The 20,438-nt window shown below is 44.1% G+C and overlaps 1 protein-coding gene across 3 annotated transcripts in view; it reads right to left on the reverse strand.

Annotated features, from left to right (window-relative positions):
* SEPTIN10 (septin 10) overlaps nt 1-20,438 on the reverse strand; it is a 55,765-nt gene that overhangs the window by 32,365 nt on the left and 2,962 nt on the right. For 2 of the 3 annotated variants that reach the window (XM_081253703.1, XM_081253701.1), the window contains exons 2-3: nt 10,770-10,922; nt 4,714-4,782 (exon numbers count right to left, since the gene is read on the reverse strand). In XM_081253703.1, coding sequence (XP_081109829.1) covers nt 4,714-4,782; nt 10,770-10,922 — 222 coding nt within the window. The remainder of the gene's footprint in view (nt 1-4,713; nt 4,783-10,769; nt 10,923-20,438) is intronic. The other variant, XM_081253702.1, reaches the window with a different exon arrangement.

The following is a 20,438-nucleotide window of genomic DNA, read 5'->3' on the forward strand; positions in this document are numbered from 1 at the left end:
GGGGAGCTTGAGTTTAAAGTCTGTAAGTTACAGGGGCTCAGTGAACACACAAAACCCTAGATGGGCCTCATTTTAGGAGTGAGGATCACATCCCAGGAATCAGAAATCCACTCTAGTACTGAAGGCACAACTGAAATAGACCTGCCATAACACAGATCAGTGTGAGCAGCCAGTGACTTAACTGCATGCTAGATCAAAGGCCAACACTCCTCAGAAGACAACAGAGGCCAGCACCTCTACAGTGTATCATCCACAACATCTACTATACAATCAAAGCACTACATAGGAAGAAGCAAAAAAATGTGATTCATAGTCAAGGAAAAAAACAGTCAGAAAAACGAGATCCACAAACGAGCCAGATGTTGAACTAGCTGATAAGAACTTAAAAAGAACTCTGATAAATATGTTGAAGAAGAAAAATGTGCTCTTTTTCTACAGGAAAAAGAGATGTATATAATGGGTGACGTGACAGGGAACTATAAGAGAAACGTGAACGTGCTCAACCACAACGAAAGGCAACAAATGGAATTCCTAGAATGGAAAAACGCAACATCAGAAGTTAAAAAGTTATTGAATAGTACTAACAGCAGATCAAACAATGGAAGGAAGCTTTGTTCAATATCATTATCCATGCTAAATATCTTTATTTATCCAAGCTAAAAATCTCTCATAGAAAAGATAAAACTATAACAGAGCCTCAAAAAACTGGCACAATATCAAATGGTCTAACATACCTATCATCGGAACGCCAGGTGGGAAAGAAATGGGAGCCAGAGGAGGGAGGAAAGAAATGTCTAAGTAATAGCGACTGAAAACGTTCTAATTGTTTCAGCATGAACTCACAGATCCAAGAATTCCAGCACACTACAAACGAAAAAATCACAGCCAGGCACATCAGAGCAAACCATCTAAATGTAAGGATGAAGAAAGCCTTCCAAGCGACCAGGGGTGGGGAGGCATATTACAGACAAGTCAAACAGAAGACGCGCACCAAAAGGTGACAGGACAAAGCACCAAGGAAGAAGCGACAGCCCAGAGTTCTGTATCCAATGACAACACACCTCACAGGTGAAGGCAGATGAAGACAGCTACATGTGCTAAATGGACAAGTGGCATTTATGAAATGTCACGACCAGAAATGCTGCACGACAAGAAATGCTCAGAGGTCTCCAAGAGAAAGGAAAATGACAACAGACGGAAACTCAGACCTACAAAAAGGATGAAGACTGTCAGGAAGGTAAAAGTATGGGTAAACGTAAGAGAAGTTTTTGCTTGTTTTAATTTCTTGGAAACATAGATCGACTGCCTAAAGCAATAACAACCGTGTATTACAGGATTTATGATGCGTGGAGAAGCAGGATGCATGACTGTGACAGCAGAAAAGATGGGAAGGGGAATGGAGTTACACTGTCATAAGGTTTCTACACTATACAGGAAGTGCTGCAGCACTGAAGGCAGTGAGTGGTAAGTTAAAGCCCACATCAATTACTGTTTAAAAAAATAAAGGACCAAAGAGGGTTAGCTAGTAAGCAATCATAAAAATACTCCATTAATCCAAAAGGAGGCAGGAAAAGAAAAAAAAATGAAAGAACAAATGCGACACATGGAAAACACATGGCCACAAACGTATGGACACCAAGGGGGGAAGTGGTGGTGGGATGAACTGGGAGGTTGGGATTGACATGTATACACTCATATGTATCAAATGGATAATTAGTAAGAACCTGCTGTATAAAAAAATAAAATAAAATTCAAAAAAAAAACATTAAAAAAAAGAAGAAAACACATGGCCAGTGGTAGACTTCAACCAGCTGCGTCTATAATTAAACAGAAGTGGTCTAAGCCAGCTGTCCAATAGGACCTTCCATGACAATGCTGAGCTGCCAACAGGAGCCACCAGCCACGTGCAGACACTGAGCACCTGCACGTGACGCATGCAACCGAGGAAGAAACTTATAAATTTTATTTAATTTTAACGAATTTAAATTTAAATAGCCATGTGTGGCTAGTGGCCACCATACTAGACAGTGTAGGTCTAAACTTTTCAATTAAAAGGAAATTGTCAGACTAGATAAAAGAGCAAGACCCAAATATATGCTATGAATACAGCAACCGACACGCTGATGGTAAAGTTCATATGGGAAGGCAGAAGACTTAGAACAGCTACAATGATTGTACAAAAGAACAAGCTGAAGGACTTACAGTACCTAATCTGAGGCTACAATCACCAAGGAGTGTGGTATTGTGACAGTCTATCATTTACCTATTTGTCTACTTAATCAAAATTAAAAACTTAGAGTCATCAAGGAATATGCAAGTCACAGACTGGGAGAAAATAGTATATATATGACAAAGCACTTGTATTCAAAATACATAAAGAATTTTGTAAGATTCAATAACAAGACAACCCACTTAAAAAAAAATAGGTAAAACACTTGAACAGACACTTCACAAAAAAGATAACAAAATAGCCAATGAGCAAATGAAAGAGTGTGCAGCATTATTAACAGTTATCAGGAAAATGTGAAGCACAACTACAATAAGATACCCCTGAACAGCCACTAAAATGGCAAAAATTTAAAAGGCTGATAACATCAAGTGTTGGAGATGATGAACAAAAATGGGAACTCTGGTAAGTTCGCTGCTACAAATGCAAAGTGGCACAGCCGCCCTGGAAGGCAGGCAGTGGTTTCTTATAAAGTTAAATACACATAACTGCACAGCCAAAAAACCCCGCTTGCCAGCACCCAAGATAAAGAGCACCCATCCACACAAGGACTGACGCACGGATGGTCGTAGCAGCTTTCCTCCAAACAGTCAGAAGTGGCAAGAAACAAGCAAAGGTCCAACAACTGGCAAATGGGTAAACAAGTTGTAGTGAATCCACAGGATGGAATCCTGAACGACTGACACATTCCACACGTGGAGGAATCTCAAATGCTAAGTATCTAAACAGTGATTTATTCACTGTGATTTGAGTTTCAAAAAGAAAAAATCTTTTCATATATTCTCATATATATATGAATATGGATGAAGATGTCTCAAAGGGTAGTGACAGACTGTTGGGAGTGGACCTGGAGGTGGAGGTGAGAAAGACGAGCTTGTCACTGTATATGGTGGGAGAGTTCCCACGAGGACCCTAAGACTGCTGGCACCGGGTGTACCCACACCTTCTGGTTATTCAAACACTAATCCAGGTGCTGCAGTGAAGGGGTTTTACAGATGTCATTAAGGTCCCAAATCAGTTAACCTTAGAAAGGGAGATTATCCAGGGTGGACCCTTAAAAGGGCCAGAGCACTTTCGAGTGGAAGGGATTTGAAGCATGAAGGGGCCTTGCCTTTCCAGTTCCCCTTGCTGTATGGGTCGCAAGGACCTAAGAATGATCTCCGGAAGCTGGCAGCAACCGGCCAGCAAAGAACGGAACTCTGCCGACAACCTGGAAGAGTCAGGGTTGGCGGGGTGGGAAGCGGTCCCAGCTGGGAACCAGCAGCCGACATCCTGCACGTGAGGCCTGGGTGGAGAAGCCAGCGGAGCCAGCCTGGCTCTCCCGACCCGCAGGCTGGGCGCTAATCAACAGCTGCGGTTTTAAGCAGCTCAGTCCGTGCCATTTGTTACAGAGCAACAGAAAACTAGTCCACGAACGAGTTGTGCCCTTTGAGTCCCTCTTACCAGGTAAGCCTGTTATCTCTGTGATTTAAAAAGAAGAGAGAATGAAGAAACACACTATGCTTCCCAGCTGGCCGTGAGAGCGTTCAAGAGGATTAGAACAGTACTTGTTAGAGTTCCTATCGGAGGCACAAAAGTTGAACTAAATGGCCTATAGAATCCCTCCTGGTTCTAAAGCATGTGATTTTAATGTCATGGAAATAAAAGAAGCTTTTCAAAAATGTGGGAGTGGTCAGCATCATTTAATGAAGAAGAGGGGCTGGAGAAGATGAGGACTAAGCAGTGAGCACTCAGTGCATCAATCACTAAACAATTACAGTAGTTTCAGCAAAGCAACGTGTTACAAGGCAGATTAAGAGTAATTCAGAGTCTGCGAGGTGATAAAATAAACATGGAACAGACTACAATTACCAATGAGAGAACAGAGATAAAATGATGGCAGCTCGGTGGCCAGATGACCAAGTATCAGAACTGGGGGGACCTCAGCACGCGTGGGGAGGCGGAGGCTGCTGGAGCACGGAGCTAAAGCAAAGGGATCTCGTGACCCGTGCTCACGGTTACAGTTTTCTCTTTTAAAACACTGACAACTCACCTCGTTCACCAAATTAAATTTACTCCCTCTTTCTAAATATAATTTTTAATACAAATTACCCAAACGCATCCTTCCTGTGCAGGCACTCAGAAGGCCCTCAGAAGCACTAAGGTCTGACTTCGCACTCAGGAAGGCTCTGACAGGGCCGTCCCGTGGCGTCCCACCCTGTCATCACCAAGGTCTGCAAGGACGCTCGCTACAGCAGTGCCAGGCTCCCCCTGCCTGCCGTGGCAGAGCTGGAACCTGCATCTGCTTAACGTCAGGCAGGGTAGAGACGCTGTGGACAGTCGACACTGATGCAGTTCGTCACTGATTTTTAACTTGGATCAACATAACAGTTAATTCATATTCAAGGTTAAGTAGCAACAAAAGTCTTTCAGGTCTCTCAGTAGTTGTTCTGAAACCACAGAGGCATCCAGAGTACAAGGTGGGTCTACTTAAAAGATATACTCACTTTCTCTTCATTGTCAAATACTTGTGGGGACATATGAGCTGTTTTTGTTGCCATGTGAGACTGAAAGAGCTGAAAAAGAAAACACAGATATTACTCAAAAAAAACCTATATCTAAGTAATGTACTTACATTAAAAAGGAATTCCAGTATTGTCATTATCACCAAGCTTTGACTTGTAATCTACACAAGTGACTCATGTTTAAAACTGTGGTTTTCTTGCTGGAAGGATATCTGCACAGGTAACTAATATGTGATAGTCAACACATGATACACATTATTGCACTTACACCCCCACACACAAAAATGTAGAAATTATCATGTATAGAACCCCTACCACATGCCCATCACCATGCCGGCTCACGGAGTACGTGCTCTTATGTGATCCTCAGGACACATCTGAGCTACACACATTACCACTCCACAGCCTGCACGAGAAAGTTAGGATTCTGAAAGGTTAAGTAACTCACCCTAAACCATACAAGCCAGTAAGCTGTAGGCACAGGTCTACTCTGACTGCAAAGCTGGTGTTCGTTCTACTGTACCAAGTGTAGACCAAGTACTCAGTCACCTGGATGCAGGGAGTGGGGAAGACAGTACCAGAGAAGCTGTGGGAATTTAATTTCCGAGCAGCCGCCTCAAGGGCACTGCCGCCCTACTCTGGAGGGCAGTGCAAGGCACGGAGGAAACATGGCCTTTTAAAAAAGTAACAGGAACATGGATGTAGTAAGAAAAAACGCAAACGGTGCCAATGAGAACACAGAGCAGAATAAGTACGTTCCCTTCCTCCCCTGATTCCCTGCAACCTCGGCAGTGCTCTCCCCAGAGGCCACCTCCTGGGGGTAGAGGATGCGCATGGTGGGAACATGCAGTCTCTTTGGCTCACAGACATGGCACATAACCCATGCTCTGCAGCGGGTGTTTCCTTTCCACTTAATCTATGGTGGGGGTACTTCCCTGGTGGCGCAGTGGTTAAGAATCCGCCAGCCAATGCAGGGGACACGGGTTCAAGCCCTGGTCCAGGAAGATCCCACATGTCGCAGAGCAGCTAAGCCCACGAGCCACAACTGCTGAAGCCCGCGAGCCCAGAGCCCGTGCTCCACAACAAGAGAAGCCACTGTGATGAGAAGCCCGTGCACCACAACAAAGAGTAGCCCCCGCTCGCTGCAACTAGAAAAAGCCCACACGCAGCAACGAAGACCCAAAGCAGCCAAAAATAAGAAATAAAATAAATAAAAATTAAAAAAAAAAAAAGGAATCCACCTGCCAATGCAGGGGACACGGGTTCGAGCCCTGGTCCGGGAAGATCCCACATGCCGCGGAGCACCTAAGCCCGTGCACCACAACTACTGAGCCTGCGCTCTAGAGCCTGCAAGCCACAACTACTGAGCCCATGGGCCTAGAGCCCGTGCTCTGCAACAAGAGAAGCCACCACAATGAGAAGCCTGTGCGCCACAACTAGAGAAAGCCTGCGCACAGCAATGAAGACCCAACGCAGCCAAAAATAAATAACTCGGTGACTCTGTTTAATAAATAAATAAAAAATGAACACACCCTCTTAAAAAAAAAAAACCTCTGGTGCAGACTGTTTCCGCAGAACCTGAGCTGCCTCGCTCCCTCTACAGGACATTGCTCTGTTCTGTAAACTACACAACATGCGGATGCACTGTCTTTAAATACAGTGAACTACACTGCAGTGAACAGCTTTGCCCACACATGGGACGGGGGACTGGACCCTGCAGCAAAGGAGGGGCATGTCTGGCGCCTCGAACCGCCCCTCCCCCCACCCTGGGCTGTGAACGCAACGCAACACCACACAGACACACGGGGCACGTCGGGACTGCGTTCTACACAACGCTAACAACCCCCTTCCTCTGGTACTTTCCGGGTGATGTAAGCTTTTGAAGACTGGCCCTGGGACTTAACAGGACACGTTGCCGAGTCCAAACCCTGAGCAGCCAACTGAGTGCACTGTGGCGACAGGTGGCTCTGGCCAGTGGGAAGAGGCCCCATATAAGAGCACAGCCGAGGCTCGGGATGAACACACAAGCACTGGCTGTGTTTTTACCATTTAAAAAGTGAAAAGCACGTAATGATACGAAGCCCACCAGAACTGGCCTAGTGTGGTTTTAACTGTACACACAGCTCCCTGACTCCCCCCAGCCCCTGTCACAGTGTGTCACACGAGCCGGAGAGCACATCCCCACTCTGAGCCAGCACAAAGAGTGAGAGCACTGGGAAAAGAGAGCAGTGGTCACGGCCACGCACACAAAGAGGAAAGACAGTGACACTGCGCTGGGCCAAGAGATGGCCAAGCATCAGGCGAGGCGGCATAAGGTGGGAAGACCCCTGAGCCCCGGAAGGGAGGCCGGATTTCTTATCTGGATAAAGTGAACCGTGAGGGAAAGTTTGCTGGAAACACAACGCTCATCGTCTCTGGCTGCGAAGTTACGAAGAGGCGAAGAGGCGAGAAGCCGAGCAGGGGCAGATGAGTTGCGGGTTGAGGCCTGGAGTGTCCGCCTGGGCTGGGACCTGCTGTCAGGACCCAGGCGCCCTCGAAGCTCCGGCTCAGGGCCCCGCGCAGGCCCGGAGGGAAAGCGAGCAGAGCCTTCGCGCAGCCATCCATTGCCGTCGGGATGGGAGCGGGTGCCGCCACGTCTAACTGAACTTCATCAACTACAGAACTCTAGTGAAAATTAATCTTTAAAAAACTACACTAAGAAAGTACTTTTGGGGTTTTAATATAATGGAGAGCATATCGAAATTTTTGTGAAATGCTTAGGAAGCAGTTTCATTGATGTGTAAAATTTGCTTAGAAAAAATGAGATAGGGTTTGTACTCCTTTATGACTAAACTTTAAACTTTGACTAATATAACCAAGGTTACACTTCTGTCATTTATGTAAGTTCATATCAAATATCCACTTTTGTTTATTCATTTCCTGTTTTTCTGAACACCTGCCAAAAAGCTTACTTAAAATCTCTGTGGATAAATATTTTGATGGGGAAGTAAAAATGAGTCACATAAAAGTATTATAAATAGTTGTGTTTAGTATTTTCCACTGGTACTACCTGACTAGTCAAATTTCCAAAACACATTTTAGAATGAAAACAGCTTTTAATAAATTAACAAGACATTATTGAAGGTAAAATAACAAATGGACAAGAGTTGACCCAGTCCCTCTAGTGGCAAACACTAAATTAAAAAAAAATCTGGAAGTGGAATTCCAGTCTGCTCCACCACTGACTAGCTTCTTAGTAAATCCTATGCTGGGAACTGGGTCTCAGGAGGAAAAGACACGGCCCTTGATCTTAAGAACTTATCTCAGAGAAAACACAAGCTCATAATAGGCAATCAAATCTCATTCCAAGGCACCAGGGAAACTAACAAAATCACCATCTACATTTGACGACAGTCAGTAGCTTTTATTTTAAATACAAGCATACGTCATACATACACAAACACACATGTATTTAAATCTCTACATCTACACCCTAGAAAGAAAAACTTTATACAGTACTTTTAACTCCTGGCAAAGTCTAACACATTTTTTTAAAGTTGTAGTATATAACGAATCACAGAAAAAATGCCAGAACATTTTGGGGAAGATCAGGTTCTCCACCTTCTTAAAAATATCAGTTTGGGGAGTATGGGCAACGCAACAGAGGCTGCACACAATCTGTCCTGGAGTCCCTTGGAGACAGGTAGTAGGTGACCTTTTCCTGCCCGTCAGTTGGGAAAATTCGGTGGTTCTTTCACAATGGGACCCTAGATTTCCTGACGACTCTTCTGACTCTCCTGGGAACAGTCCTGTAATGCCTCATCACCTCTCTAGGTACAACAATGAGCTTTGGAGGTACAGAATTATGACCTGGGTTACAATAGCTTCATTTTAACTTCACTTTCCCACAGTTTTTTTTTTTTTTGCGGTACGCGGGCTTCTCACTGTTGTGGCCTCTCCCGTTGCGGAGCACAGGCTCTGGACGCGCAGGCTCAGCGGCCATAGCTCACGGGCCCAGCCGCTCCGCGGTATGTGGGATCTTCCCGGACCGAGGCACGAACCCGTGTCCCCTGAATCGGCAGGCGGACTCTCAACCACTGCGCCACGAGGGAAGCCCTCCCACAGTTTTTATCTTTGTAAAGCTAATCCAAGAAATAGAACCACAGTTTTCAAATTGTCCTCTGGTACTGCTTGGAGTTCTTTAGGCCAAAAAAAAAAAAAAAAATAGTAAGAGAATGAAGAGCAGAAAGGTCAAAATAGTTATCTGGGCCTATTTTATGGGTTTCAAGAGATCCGCATTCTTTGGCTTAAAACAATACTTTGAAAGATTCCACAGATGCATTATTTAAAATCATTTTATTAAATCTTCAGCTTAAGTAAACTTTAAAAATAAAGTTAATATACTCATCTAAAAGTTTCCTAAAAACAAGTAGTAAAATTACCTTATTCAAATTATACAGAAACTGATTCTGGAAGTGGATACTAATTACAACCAGGGAAAAAAAGAAACAATCCAATTGAATCAATAAGACTGGGCACTGTCACGAGAAGCAACATGCTGGCCTCCTGTCCCTCCAAGACAGTCTTGGTTGACGGCAGTTTAGGGTAGGCCAAGTTCCATCAAAATATCACTTCAATTTTACCACCGTCTCCAATAAACATAAAAGTTAAAGGGTAACTACAAAGTCTCATATGCAGCCTCAAAAGATCATCAAGATTGGAAAATTCTTGATAGTAATTCATATGAAAAAGAGTTAGGGATTTTAAGCTCCAAAAAAACCCTTACAGTAATGTGTATGTAGCTGCTTCAGATACAAATGCAATCTTATTTTGAAATTACTTTCCCCCACTTAATTAGAAAAGGAGTATTTTATGTTTATTACAGGAAAAAAAAACACCCTTTCTAATTGTGTCACTTTAATAACACTACCATAAACACTCCTCGGTGGCTGCCCCGCAGGTGTCCCTCCAACAAGAACTGCCCTCTGGCTACACAGGATGCAATGAGCTGATGGTCTCCAGCAGCTGGGCCTGTAGGACTGGACCCACACCACGCCTTCCCAGGCAGCCCTAGCTGAGGCCTGAGTGTGGTGCGGTGTCAGGACCTGGGCTCTTCTGCCCCGCACAGGCTGCCCTGGCAGGCACTGGGCTGGTGCAGACTCTGCCGGATCCGCATGGCCTCTGAGGGTCTCTCTGTGGATTCTGCTTCCTCCCCTTTCTCCTCCAGGGCGTTACCCTCCCCCGCCCCAGGCCCCACCCCCTCAGTCAATCTCTAACACTCCTGGCTCTTCCTTGAGGATCCCACACACACCTGTACAACCATCGATCACTGTGTACATCTATCTGATAAGTTTTCTCACAAGAAATCCCTAGACTGTAATTACTGGTCAGAGGTATAAACATATTGCCAAACTTAACATTTCCAAAATCAGTATAAAAATAAAGTATCATTCCATTATATAGTCATCAATACAGGTGTTAACAATTTTTAAGTGTCAATCTGTTAGGTAAAAACTGAAATCTTAATTTGATTTCTGGTATTCTGAACATTTTTTTTCAGGTAACTGGCCTAAAAAGTACATAGTATATTTTCATTCATCACCAGTTCACGTTTTCCCATTTGCCTATTAGGGTATTCCTTTTTTGTTTATTAACGAGAGCTGTTGGATGTAACTCCATGCTTGTCATGTGTATTACAAATGTCTTTTCTGGATTTGTCACTGATCTCGGTTTCCATAGAGCTCAATCTATCAATCTTTTCTATTATGGATTCTTCCTTAAATGTAAAGCTTAGAAAATGTTTCCACACTCCAAGTTTTTGAAAAACATGAATCTAATTTTTTTTCCGAGTTCTCTTATGGCTTCATGTCTTACACAGAAGTTTTTAAGCCTTCTAAAAATTACTTTCTAGTTCTGTGTGAGGTACTTTTCCCCAATGTTGTTGGCCTGTTGCAGCATCAGGGGACAGCAAAGCATATTCAAACATCTATAGTCTGTCTCATGGAGATGAATCTCCCAAGGGAAAAAGCAGGACCCATGAATGAACTAGAGAAGCTGACCTGACACAACAAAGAGAAACTTCTGAAGGTCTCAAGGTGTCTAACAAGACAGGATGGGCTGCCCGGGAAGGATTCAGCTGCTGACCCGGGCAAACTGTGGCGCCAGTTCCTGCTCTGATCTTCTAATATCGCTTTCAACTCAGAATGTATGACCTGTGAGCAAGCAATGAGGAAAAGTATGTGATGTGATGGAGAATGAAGGATGAGTCATGGGAAACTGCAAGTACAGACAAGGTGGATTAAGGAAAGACACAACACAACCACACCTAGTTGATATGGAAAGGCTTATTTAAATGAAAAGTAGATGGTTTGCATTCCAGGGAGAGGAAGGAAGTATGTCCCAGGCAGCCTAGGTGACAAGCCTATCAAAGTTGAGAAGTCAATTACTTAGGACAGGGGAAGGCAGAAGAACTCATTTAAAGGACTTAAAATTGACAAGGAACATTTGGGGAAGAAAAGAATACTGAGGAATAAGTGGGAAGTCTATCAATATACATTGCTTTTCATTTATTCCACAAATATACACAGTATTTACTAAAAGACCTACATTTTCAGGACCCCAGGCATTGAGGCTCAAAGGTGAATAAGTCATATCTTTGCGGTTTGAATTTGAGCACAGGTAGGAGATGTGCGTACAACTATGGACAGGGCACAGGAGTGGCTCGTGGTGAAATGACCCCTGCACGGTTAGAAATGGCACTGCCAAGCAAAGGCTTGAGCTGAGCCTTGAGGGAGAAATAGGAATTTTCCTAGCAAAGGAGAAAAGGACGTAAAGGAGTCAATGTGTGCAGAAGCATGAGTGCACCCCTGGCGTGGCTGGAAGCTGCAGTAAGTGCAGTGTAACCTAAGGCGGCTTCAGTTTAAGCGCGAGGAGGACAGCAGAAGGCAGCAGGGCGTGACATTCCCTCAGCCTCCCAGTGAGGCCAGGAGCACCTCCATGCCTTTCAGACAAAGGTAAACTGATAGGCTGCAGTGCTTAGCAGGAAAGAAAATTTGAGTTTAAGGTTCCTACAGCCCCGGATCCCTCAAGGAGCTTCCACCTAATCACTGGAATCTTCAGTCAAGTGTAAAATAAATCTAGGGTAATTTTTACAGGGTTATTAGAAACAAATACAGTGGTAGTTCCCATTTCTCTTAAAGTGTCCCCTGATTCCATAAGACTTGTACTCTTCCACATAGATGAGAGCACTAAAAATCCAGTCCAGCTCACCAAGCCAGTCAGGTTTACTTTTCAGACAGAACATGGTTAATACTATACTACTTAGTACTATATTCCTAGTAATAGTTTAGAAGTTATTATCCCATTCTTGTAAGTCAGAAAAAGATAAATCTTCAAAAGGAAGGATAAAGTTGCATATACTAAGAGTCTATACTGAAATATTGGCTACAGGGAATATTTTTACAAAGATTAGAAGCAATAATTATGAAAAGAGAAATTATATGTGATATTAACTGGCAAAAAAAGAATATAAGATTTTGTTGACACCATGGTTACAAGTAAAAATTATTTATACATATGAGCAAGCATGTATAGAGTCTGATTCTAAAGGGAGGAGAATATTTCCTTTTCTTGATATCCATTAATATTATTACTTATGTGAATTTAACAAAGACTAATGTAGAAAAAAGAATGTCTTCCTCAAATATCTATAAAAACGCATTTATTTAAGAGATATGAATTGAGTGCCTTCTATATTCCAGGAACTGTCCGAGGCCCTGGGGATGAATAACTTAGTAAAATAGAAGAAAAAACATTAAGTCATTATGGAGCTTCCATTCCAGTTAGGGGAAGAAAGGCAGAAATCAAAGTGAAACACATGCTCTGACGTGATAACAGAGAATAATAAGTGCAGCACAGAACAATAAGGCAGCAAAGGGGGATGGGTATAGGAAATGAGGAGGAGGCATGGCTCAGGGGGACCGCTCTGAGCAGGGTGGTTATAGGGAGACGGCAGCTCAGCGAAGGCCGGAAGGAGCACAGGGAGCGGAGCGGTGAAGGGGCGCCTGGAGGAAGAGCGTTCCTGGCAGAGGGAATGGACACCTGCAAAGATGAGGCAGCTGTGTGCGCTCTTGGGTTCCCGGAAGAGCGAGCAGGCGAAGCAGCAGAGGGAGAGAGAGGCAGAGTGGCGCCGGACCTCACAGGGTTCCCACGGCGTACTGAAGAACTTGGCTTTGAAGGGCTTTTAGCATAAAGGGACGTGAGTTATCTTTGTAGTAAAAGATTCATTACAGCTACTGTGTTGAGAGGACACTGAAGGATGGCAAGGCAGAAGCAAGGAGACAAGGTGCAAGGCTACTGCATTAACCCATGGCAGTCTGTTAGTGGTGGAAGAGGTGAGACGTGGGCACATTCTGGATCCACCTCGACAGCAGAGCCAACGGAACTTGCTGAAGGCTCAGTGTAGAATGTGGAGTCATGTGGAGAACGGTTCCAAAGTTCTGGGCTTGAACAACGGGGAGGAGGGAGCTTCCCTTCCTGGAACTGGGAAGACTGCAGAAGGAGGGGTTAGGGAAGGCGGCTCTCCTTGGAACTGGAGATGCCTGCTGGACACTCAAGTGAAGGTCCCGAGTAGGCAGCAGGATGCTCAAGTGGACAGAGCAGAGATACCCGGACTGGAGGTAACAATTGTGACGTCATCCATACACGGCAAGTCCTCAGCGCTGTGGGACGAGGTGAGTCACCCTGGGAGTGAAGGTGCTTAGAAAAGAGAGGGCTCCCAGAACTGAGCCCTGGGGGGACTCTGACACTTCAAGTTTGGGGCACTGGGAGTAATCAGTCCAACTGACTGAGAAGGAACAGTCAAAGAGGGTGAAAGAAATCCGGAGAAGTATGGAGTCCTGGAAGAAAGCACTGGAAGAGAACGAGTACCACCCCCATTCCTTGACCGACCGTGTGCGGCTGCTTTCAGGACACAATGTACACAGAGACCACATGGCTCGCAAAGCCAAAAATGTTTACTATTTGACCCATTAAAGAAAATGTTTGCCAACCGTCGACCTAGAAAGATGAGACGGTGAATAAACGAGGAACATGCGGTACAGTCTGTCGGCAGCATCAAGGCCTCTTGAGCCGAGTGGTCACGACATGAAGGAAGACCACTCAGCACAATGCTCCTCCATCCCATTCGGCTGTGAGGACGCAGGAGCGGAGTCCGGCACCGCTTGACTGCAGGCGGCGTGGGTTTGCCGGGGGAGAATGATGAAGCGAGAGAGGCGGCTGAGACGTGCCACGAAGGGACAAGAGGGCGTGGAGGATGTGAGGGGAAGGGAAAGGCGGCGGGATCAGAGAACCGTGGGACCGGGAGCACCTGGTGGGGTGAACAGGAAGAGGGGAGGTGTGGTCAGACTGAGATCTCAGGGGTGCTCTTATGGATGACAAGGTCAAGGTGCTCCCTACCAGAAGGTGAGGCTAAAGTAGGGTGGAGAGCAGGACACTGAAGGAGAGGAGGCAGGAGGCTGAAATGGGCTGCGATCACACAGGTCACTCGCTGGAGATCCATCAGGCCCTGCGGCAGGAGGCGTTTCAGAGGTGGCTGAACAGAGGCGGTGAGCATACAGTATGCCAGGCCCGTGAGAGTCAAAGCCCGGAACTTTCCAGGATGAGAGCGAATGATGGGGAGTGGTGACCACCTCCCCTCGGGGCTCTGTGCTGCCAGGTGTCCATGAACCACAGGAAGCTTCCACACACAGCCCCCCGCCGCCGGTCCCCTCCGCCCTACGTCCCCCACAGAGGCTCCTCCTCTCCAGTCAAGGAGCTTCTGTCTGAAGAAGGCAAAGGTTTCCTAGCTACAATACCAAAAGCATGATCCACAAGAGAAAAATGATAAACTGAACCTAATAAACTAAAAAACTTATGCTCTTCAAAACACACTGTTAAGAGAATGAAAAAACAAGACACATACTTGGATAAAAGATTTGTAAATCATTTATCTCATGAAGAACTTATGTCAGAAATATCTATATATTTTTAAAAACTTGTACAACTCAAAAGACAATGACTCAATTTAAAAAAAAACAGGAAAAAATTGGAACAGATGCTTCACCAAAGATATAGGGATGGCAAATAAGCACATGACAAGAGGCTCAACATCATTAGTCATCAGACAAATGTAAATTAAAACACAAGGTATCACTACATACCCATCAGAATGACTTAAAAAAAAAACTATCTGGCAAGGATGCAGAACCATTGTTAGTGGGAATGCAAATTTTGGCACAAACATTTTGAGAAACAGTTTGGCAGTTTATAAGGTTAAAACACACTTACCGGGCTTCCCTGGTGGCGCGGTGGTTAAGAATCCGCCTGCCAATGCAGGGGACACGGGTTCAATCCCTGGTCCAGGAAGATCCCACATGCCACGGAGCAACTAAGCCTGTGCGCCACAACTACTGAGCCTGCGCTCTAGAGCCCGCAAACCACAACTACTGAGCCCGCGAGCCACAACTACTGAGCCTGCGCACCTAGAGCCCGTGCTCCGCAACAAGAGAAGCCGCCGCAATGAGAAGCCCGTGCACCGCAATGAAGAGTAGCCCCCGCTCGCCGCAACTAGAGAAAGCCTGCGCGCAGCAACAAAGACCCAACATAGCCAAAAAACAAAAACCACACGCACGCTTATACTCAGCAATCCTACTCCTAGATATCAACCCCAGTACAATGAAAACTATTATTCAAATAAAAACCTGTATGTGAATGTATGTATGTAGTAACTTTATTAAAAACTGGAAACAGCGCAGATGTTCTTCAACTGGAAAATGGATGAACAAACTAAACTGTGGCCCATCCACACAATAGAATAGCACTTGGCAATAGAGGGACATGAGCAACGTGATGGATGAATCTCACAGGCACTGCTCTTAGCTAAAGAAGCCAGCTCAAAGGCTATGAGAAGCCCATATGCATGATGCTCTGGCAAAGGCAAAGCAATAGGGGCAGAAAAGTGATAGAGACTAGAAGAACTGCAAAGAAGCACCAAGGAATGTGGGGTGGAGGATGCTGGAACAGTTCTCTATTTTTCATTGTGGCTGTGGTTACATGACTGTATGTATTCATCAGAACTCATGAAACTTTGTACTAAAAAAGTAAATTCCACTGTGCATAAATTGTAGCTTAATAAAAAAGTTAATTCTTAAAGATATAACAAAAATTTGAAAGTCAAAGTAAGTAATCAATACGTGGGAAAGCAGTAGATAACAAAAACAGAATATCTGAAGACAAACTAAATGATTTAGATGATACATGTATGATTATTTGTGAGAAGCAATAAAAAAGAAAATATTCAACAAAATATGCAAATATGCAATGAGAACAAAATATTCTCTCCAATTGTTTAAATTACAATTAAGTATTAGGTTCTTTTGGCTCTCAGTCACGTGGAAACTGTAAATTATAATTCTTTTTCACACAACAGAATCTCTGTTACTATATGACAAGCAGCCTATCTTTTCCCGAAACAGAGAGCCCCTAGAAATTGTCTCAATGACCAAGGTCACAAGAGAGAAGGGTTAACATGACATCAGTGTAAATGTATGGCTTAAGAAGGCTGCTGGGACTTCCCTGGTGGCGCAGTGGTTAAGAATCCGCCTGCCAGTGCAGAGGACACAGATTTGAGCCCTGGTCCGGGAAGATCCCACATGCCGCGGAGCAACTAAGCCTGTGTGCCACAACTACTGAGCCTGCGCTCTAGGGCCCGCAAGCCACAACTACTGAGCCTGCATGCCCCAACTACTGCAGCCCGCGCACCTGGAGCCCGTGCTCCGCAACAAGAGAAGCCCCTGCATCGCAACGAAGAGTAGCCCCTGCTCTCCACAACTAGAGAAAGCCTGCGCACAGCAACGAAGACCCAATGCAACCAAAAATAATTAAATAAAAAATAAAAATAGGGGCTTCCCTGGTGGCACAGTGGTTGAGAATCCGCCTGCCAATGCAGGGGACACGGGTTCGAGCCCTGGTCTGGGAAGATCCCACATGCCGCGGAGCAACTGGGCCCGTGAGCCACAACTACTGAGCCTGTGCATCTGGAGCCTGTGCTCCGCAACAAGAGAGACCACGATAGTGAGAGGCCCGCGCACCGCAATGAAGAGTGGCCCCCGCTCACCGCAACTAGAGAAAGGCCTTGCACAGAAACGAAGACCCAACACAACCAAAAATAAATAAATTAATTAATTAATTAAAAATAAATAAATAAATAAAATTTAAAAAGAGGGCTGCTGGAGCTAACTGCTTATGGTTGCAAGAGATACAAAGGTTGGGAGCAGTAAGCAACTGCCAAAGCCATGTGCCAGGGCCCGGGCCAAAGAGGCACCAGCACAAACAGGAGCAAAACAAGAGACAGTCTGTTAACAAATTTTGAGAGAGTTAACCCTCAACCCCCAAAACGGAGATAACAGTACTCGGCTCATGGAGTCAGGAGGAGAAATGTGATAATGCAAGTCAAGCACTTGCCCCAGTGAACGCATGTTAGCACGGGGAGCATTCAGTTACCCCAGTGGTGTCCCATACAAAAATATACCTTGAATACTTTAGTGTTTGCAAAGATCTTTAGAGATTACCAGACCACTAAAAAAGTAAAGATTCATCTAAAGAAGTTGAAAATAATGGTTAAAGTTTCCTTTAGTTTTTAAAAAATATACATTAAATTTTAAAGCTATTTTTTTCATGATTGGCAAATACAATTCAAAGGCATCTCGTGATATTTTAAGATTGAGTATATAGGCTGAGTCTGAGATGAACAATCTTCTTCCTGCCTAAAATGTTACTTCTCTGCTAATCCATGGCCATCTCTTCCTTTAATACTAAGCTCAATATTGAGTTTTGGCAAAAAGGCCCCACTCTTTATATAAATTTAAAGCTAGCACAAACTACCATCTCACATATAGGTTGTATTTTCCAAAAGTTCATTTTAGTAAGCTTTTTGGATCTAGAATACAGTTTCCATGAAACAACTTTATGGTTAAGGTCCTGAGTAGGTTCACAAATGCCTTATTTAACCCATATTGTACAGACGATTTACAGTCTTAGACTAAGTTTTCAAATCCATCAGCAGACAAAGTACACCTGTTGCCCTATTCCTAGAAAAACTAACTCTAGATCATGCATTCTCAATGGGGGTATCCCCCCCACCACAAAGGTGGTAGAAATTGGTTCTTTGGGGACCAAAAAAAAAAAAAAAATCAGTGGTTTGTGGACCTCCAAAGCTCAATCAACCCTATCTGAAAAAATTTATTCTTTAGTACTGAATTCCTCTCATTAGGGAAAACTTAATTAATTGGATCAATTAATTTAATAAGACTAATTAAATGTTATGAATTAACTAAATTTGATTTAAATTTCATTTTTCTCCAGAAAGGGCAATCATGAAAAATGATAATTACTGCTCTAGACAAAGACTGAAACAGGCCACGTTTGCATGCAGCATTTCCCACCTCCCTCCGCAGCCCTCTCCACGCTGCCCTGCGCTCCAGTCTCTTCACCCAGGTTGGTCCTAAATCAACTGCCCATTTTCACTGCTAATCAAACTCCTTTCTCCGTTCCCCGAGATCTCACCAGGGGTTAGGAAAGTGACCTCTGACTAACCTTCCCTAAGCTAGTTATACTTTCACAAGAGGAGACTTGGTGGGGACACTCAATGCCTTTGTTTCTGAAGCCCTGAGTCACTGCCCTGCAGACTGAGCATCCTAGCTACCAATTTGCCAATGAGGACAATTTCCCACTTACACATACAGGACGGCCCCAGTTAACAACTCATCTTAAAACAAAGCTCCTTTATAACAAAGACATCTTTTAATGTTTGAAAATCATTCAAGCAATCCTGGCTTAATTAATAACGCAAAGTAATAGTCCAGTGAAAGAGTATACACTCAACTAAGCGAAAATATCACTGTGCACAACTTACATTTGTCCATGAAAAAACAAGTACAGACCACTCACAAAACATTTATGGTATCCATCAATATACTCTCTACCTAGCATTTCATTACTTATGGCCTCTTCCTACACATATCAATCACACTGTCTAATAAGAACAAAAGGACTCCTCACTGTCTCCATAAACATGGTCCAAATAGAGGGCAGGATAACCTTGATCCGGTTCTTCAGAGGAGAGGGAAAGGAGACCAGAGACGACGTCCCACAGTTCTTGCACCTCATCTTTGGTAAGCCCTGTGGTTGTGTGACGCTAGGCTGCCTGAAACTGGCTTGGAGGGGCCGGGGACCCCATCACACCTGGCAGGAACCTGCAGGGCCAGCCCGTCCTCCCGGTCCCTCCCACACACATGTCTCAAACAGAAACTGCCTCTTCTCCTTTCCCCCAACCTTAACTCCTTCTTATGCCTCACGATGCATATTTTATTTTTTCAGCATATGTCATAATTTTAATACTTGCTTCAGTTGTTTTACTCAGGTCTGACATCCCAGAAAACAACCCTATTCCTCCTATATAATTTCTACTTCTGGTAATAAGCATTTCTGAAACACATCCTTTGTGAACTAAATGATTACCATGCAACCTCTACTAAACTGCCATGTGCTTACATTTCCATCTGTCACTTGTCTCTGGCCTAGATGTCCGAGTATTTAGGATTGTTTCAATAGGAAAAGATTCCCGATGGCCTTAAATGGAACACGGCTGAGAGGGTGTATCTTTATCCCTCTCCCCTAACAGAGGTTCCACAGCCTCAGCCCTCCATGTTCATATGGCACAGCTGCCACTTCCGCTTACTTGCGTCTCCAGGCATCTTCCCTTGTAACACAAAGAAATGGGAGTGAAATTCTGACACCTAGGTTCATTTTCCTTCACTTCATTTCTCCCAAAGGCTGCATTTCAAAAACCTTTCACATGCTCTGTTTGACTCTACCTTCCTTTTGTAGTCTCAATACCCGGTTCATTTTTTTAAATTTGCCCCAACAATTTAGTTATTCCATAATTTAAATTTTTCTAGTGTCAGAAAAGCAGACTGAAAGAAATATGAAAATTCTAGAATGTAGTCAGTCATGGCTCCTGAGAGAATATGGTCACCATGTTTCTCAAAACAGATGCTCCAAACACATGGTCTAAAAGTATCCCGTCCTTGGAAAGACACCTGTCAACATCATTACAACATCCACTATCAGAGTCAGCAATAAATAACTATACAGTCAAGATCTCTTGAATCATAAAACTTATGCAATTACTAATGGGGGACATGTGGAGACAGTGGCAGGCACAATATGGCCAAAAGCAGACCTCATCATCACTAGCTGTGATTCCTTGAGCATGCACTAAACCTCCCTGAGTCTTTTTAATACAACCTTTGAAGGTCAGTTTCCAGTTACAGTTATTACAAAATACTGGCTATACTCCCTGTGTTGTACAACATATCTTTGAGTCTTAATGTCCTCTTCTATGAAAAAAAAAGGTCTGAAAATCTGAAGAGTTTCAAGTGAGATTTAACACAGAGCTCTTTAAAACCTAAAGGTAGAATGAAAATGAAAATACAACATGCTAAAATCTGTGGAACACAGCTAAAGCCTTGCTGAGAGGGAAATTCATTAACACCACGTGCATATATTAGAAAGGAGGAAAAGTCTCAAATCAGTGATCTAAGGTCTCCCCTCAAGAACTTAGAAAAAGAAGAGCAAAATAAACCAAAAGCAAGCAAAGGAAATAAAGAGAAGACCAGTAATCAGTTTAT

The sequence above is a fragment of the Mesoplodon bidens genome (genome assembly GCF_964165515.1).
Source record: "Mesoplodon bidens genome assembly, chromosome: 14".
In the NCBI taxonomy this organism is placed as follows: Eukaryota; Metazoa; Chordata; class Mammalia; order Artiodactyla; family Ziphiidae; genus Mesoplodon; species Mesoplodon bidens.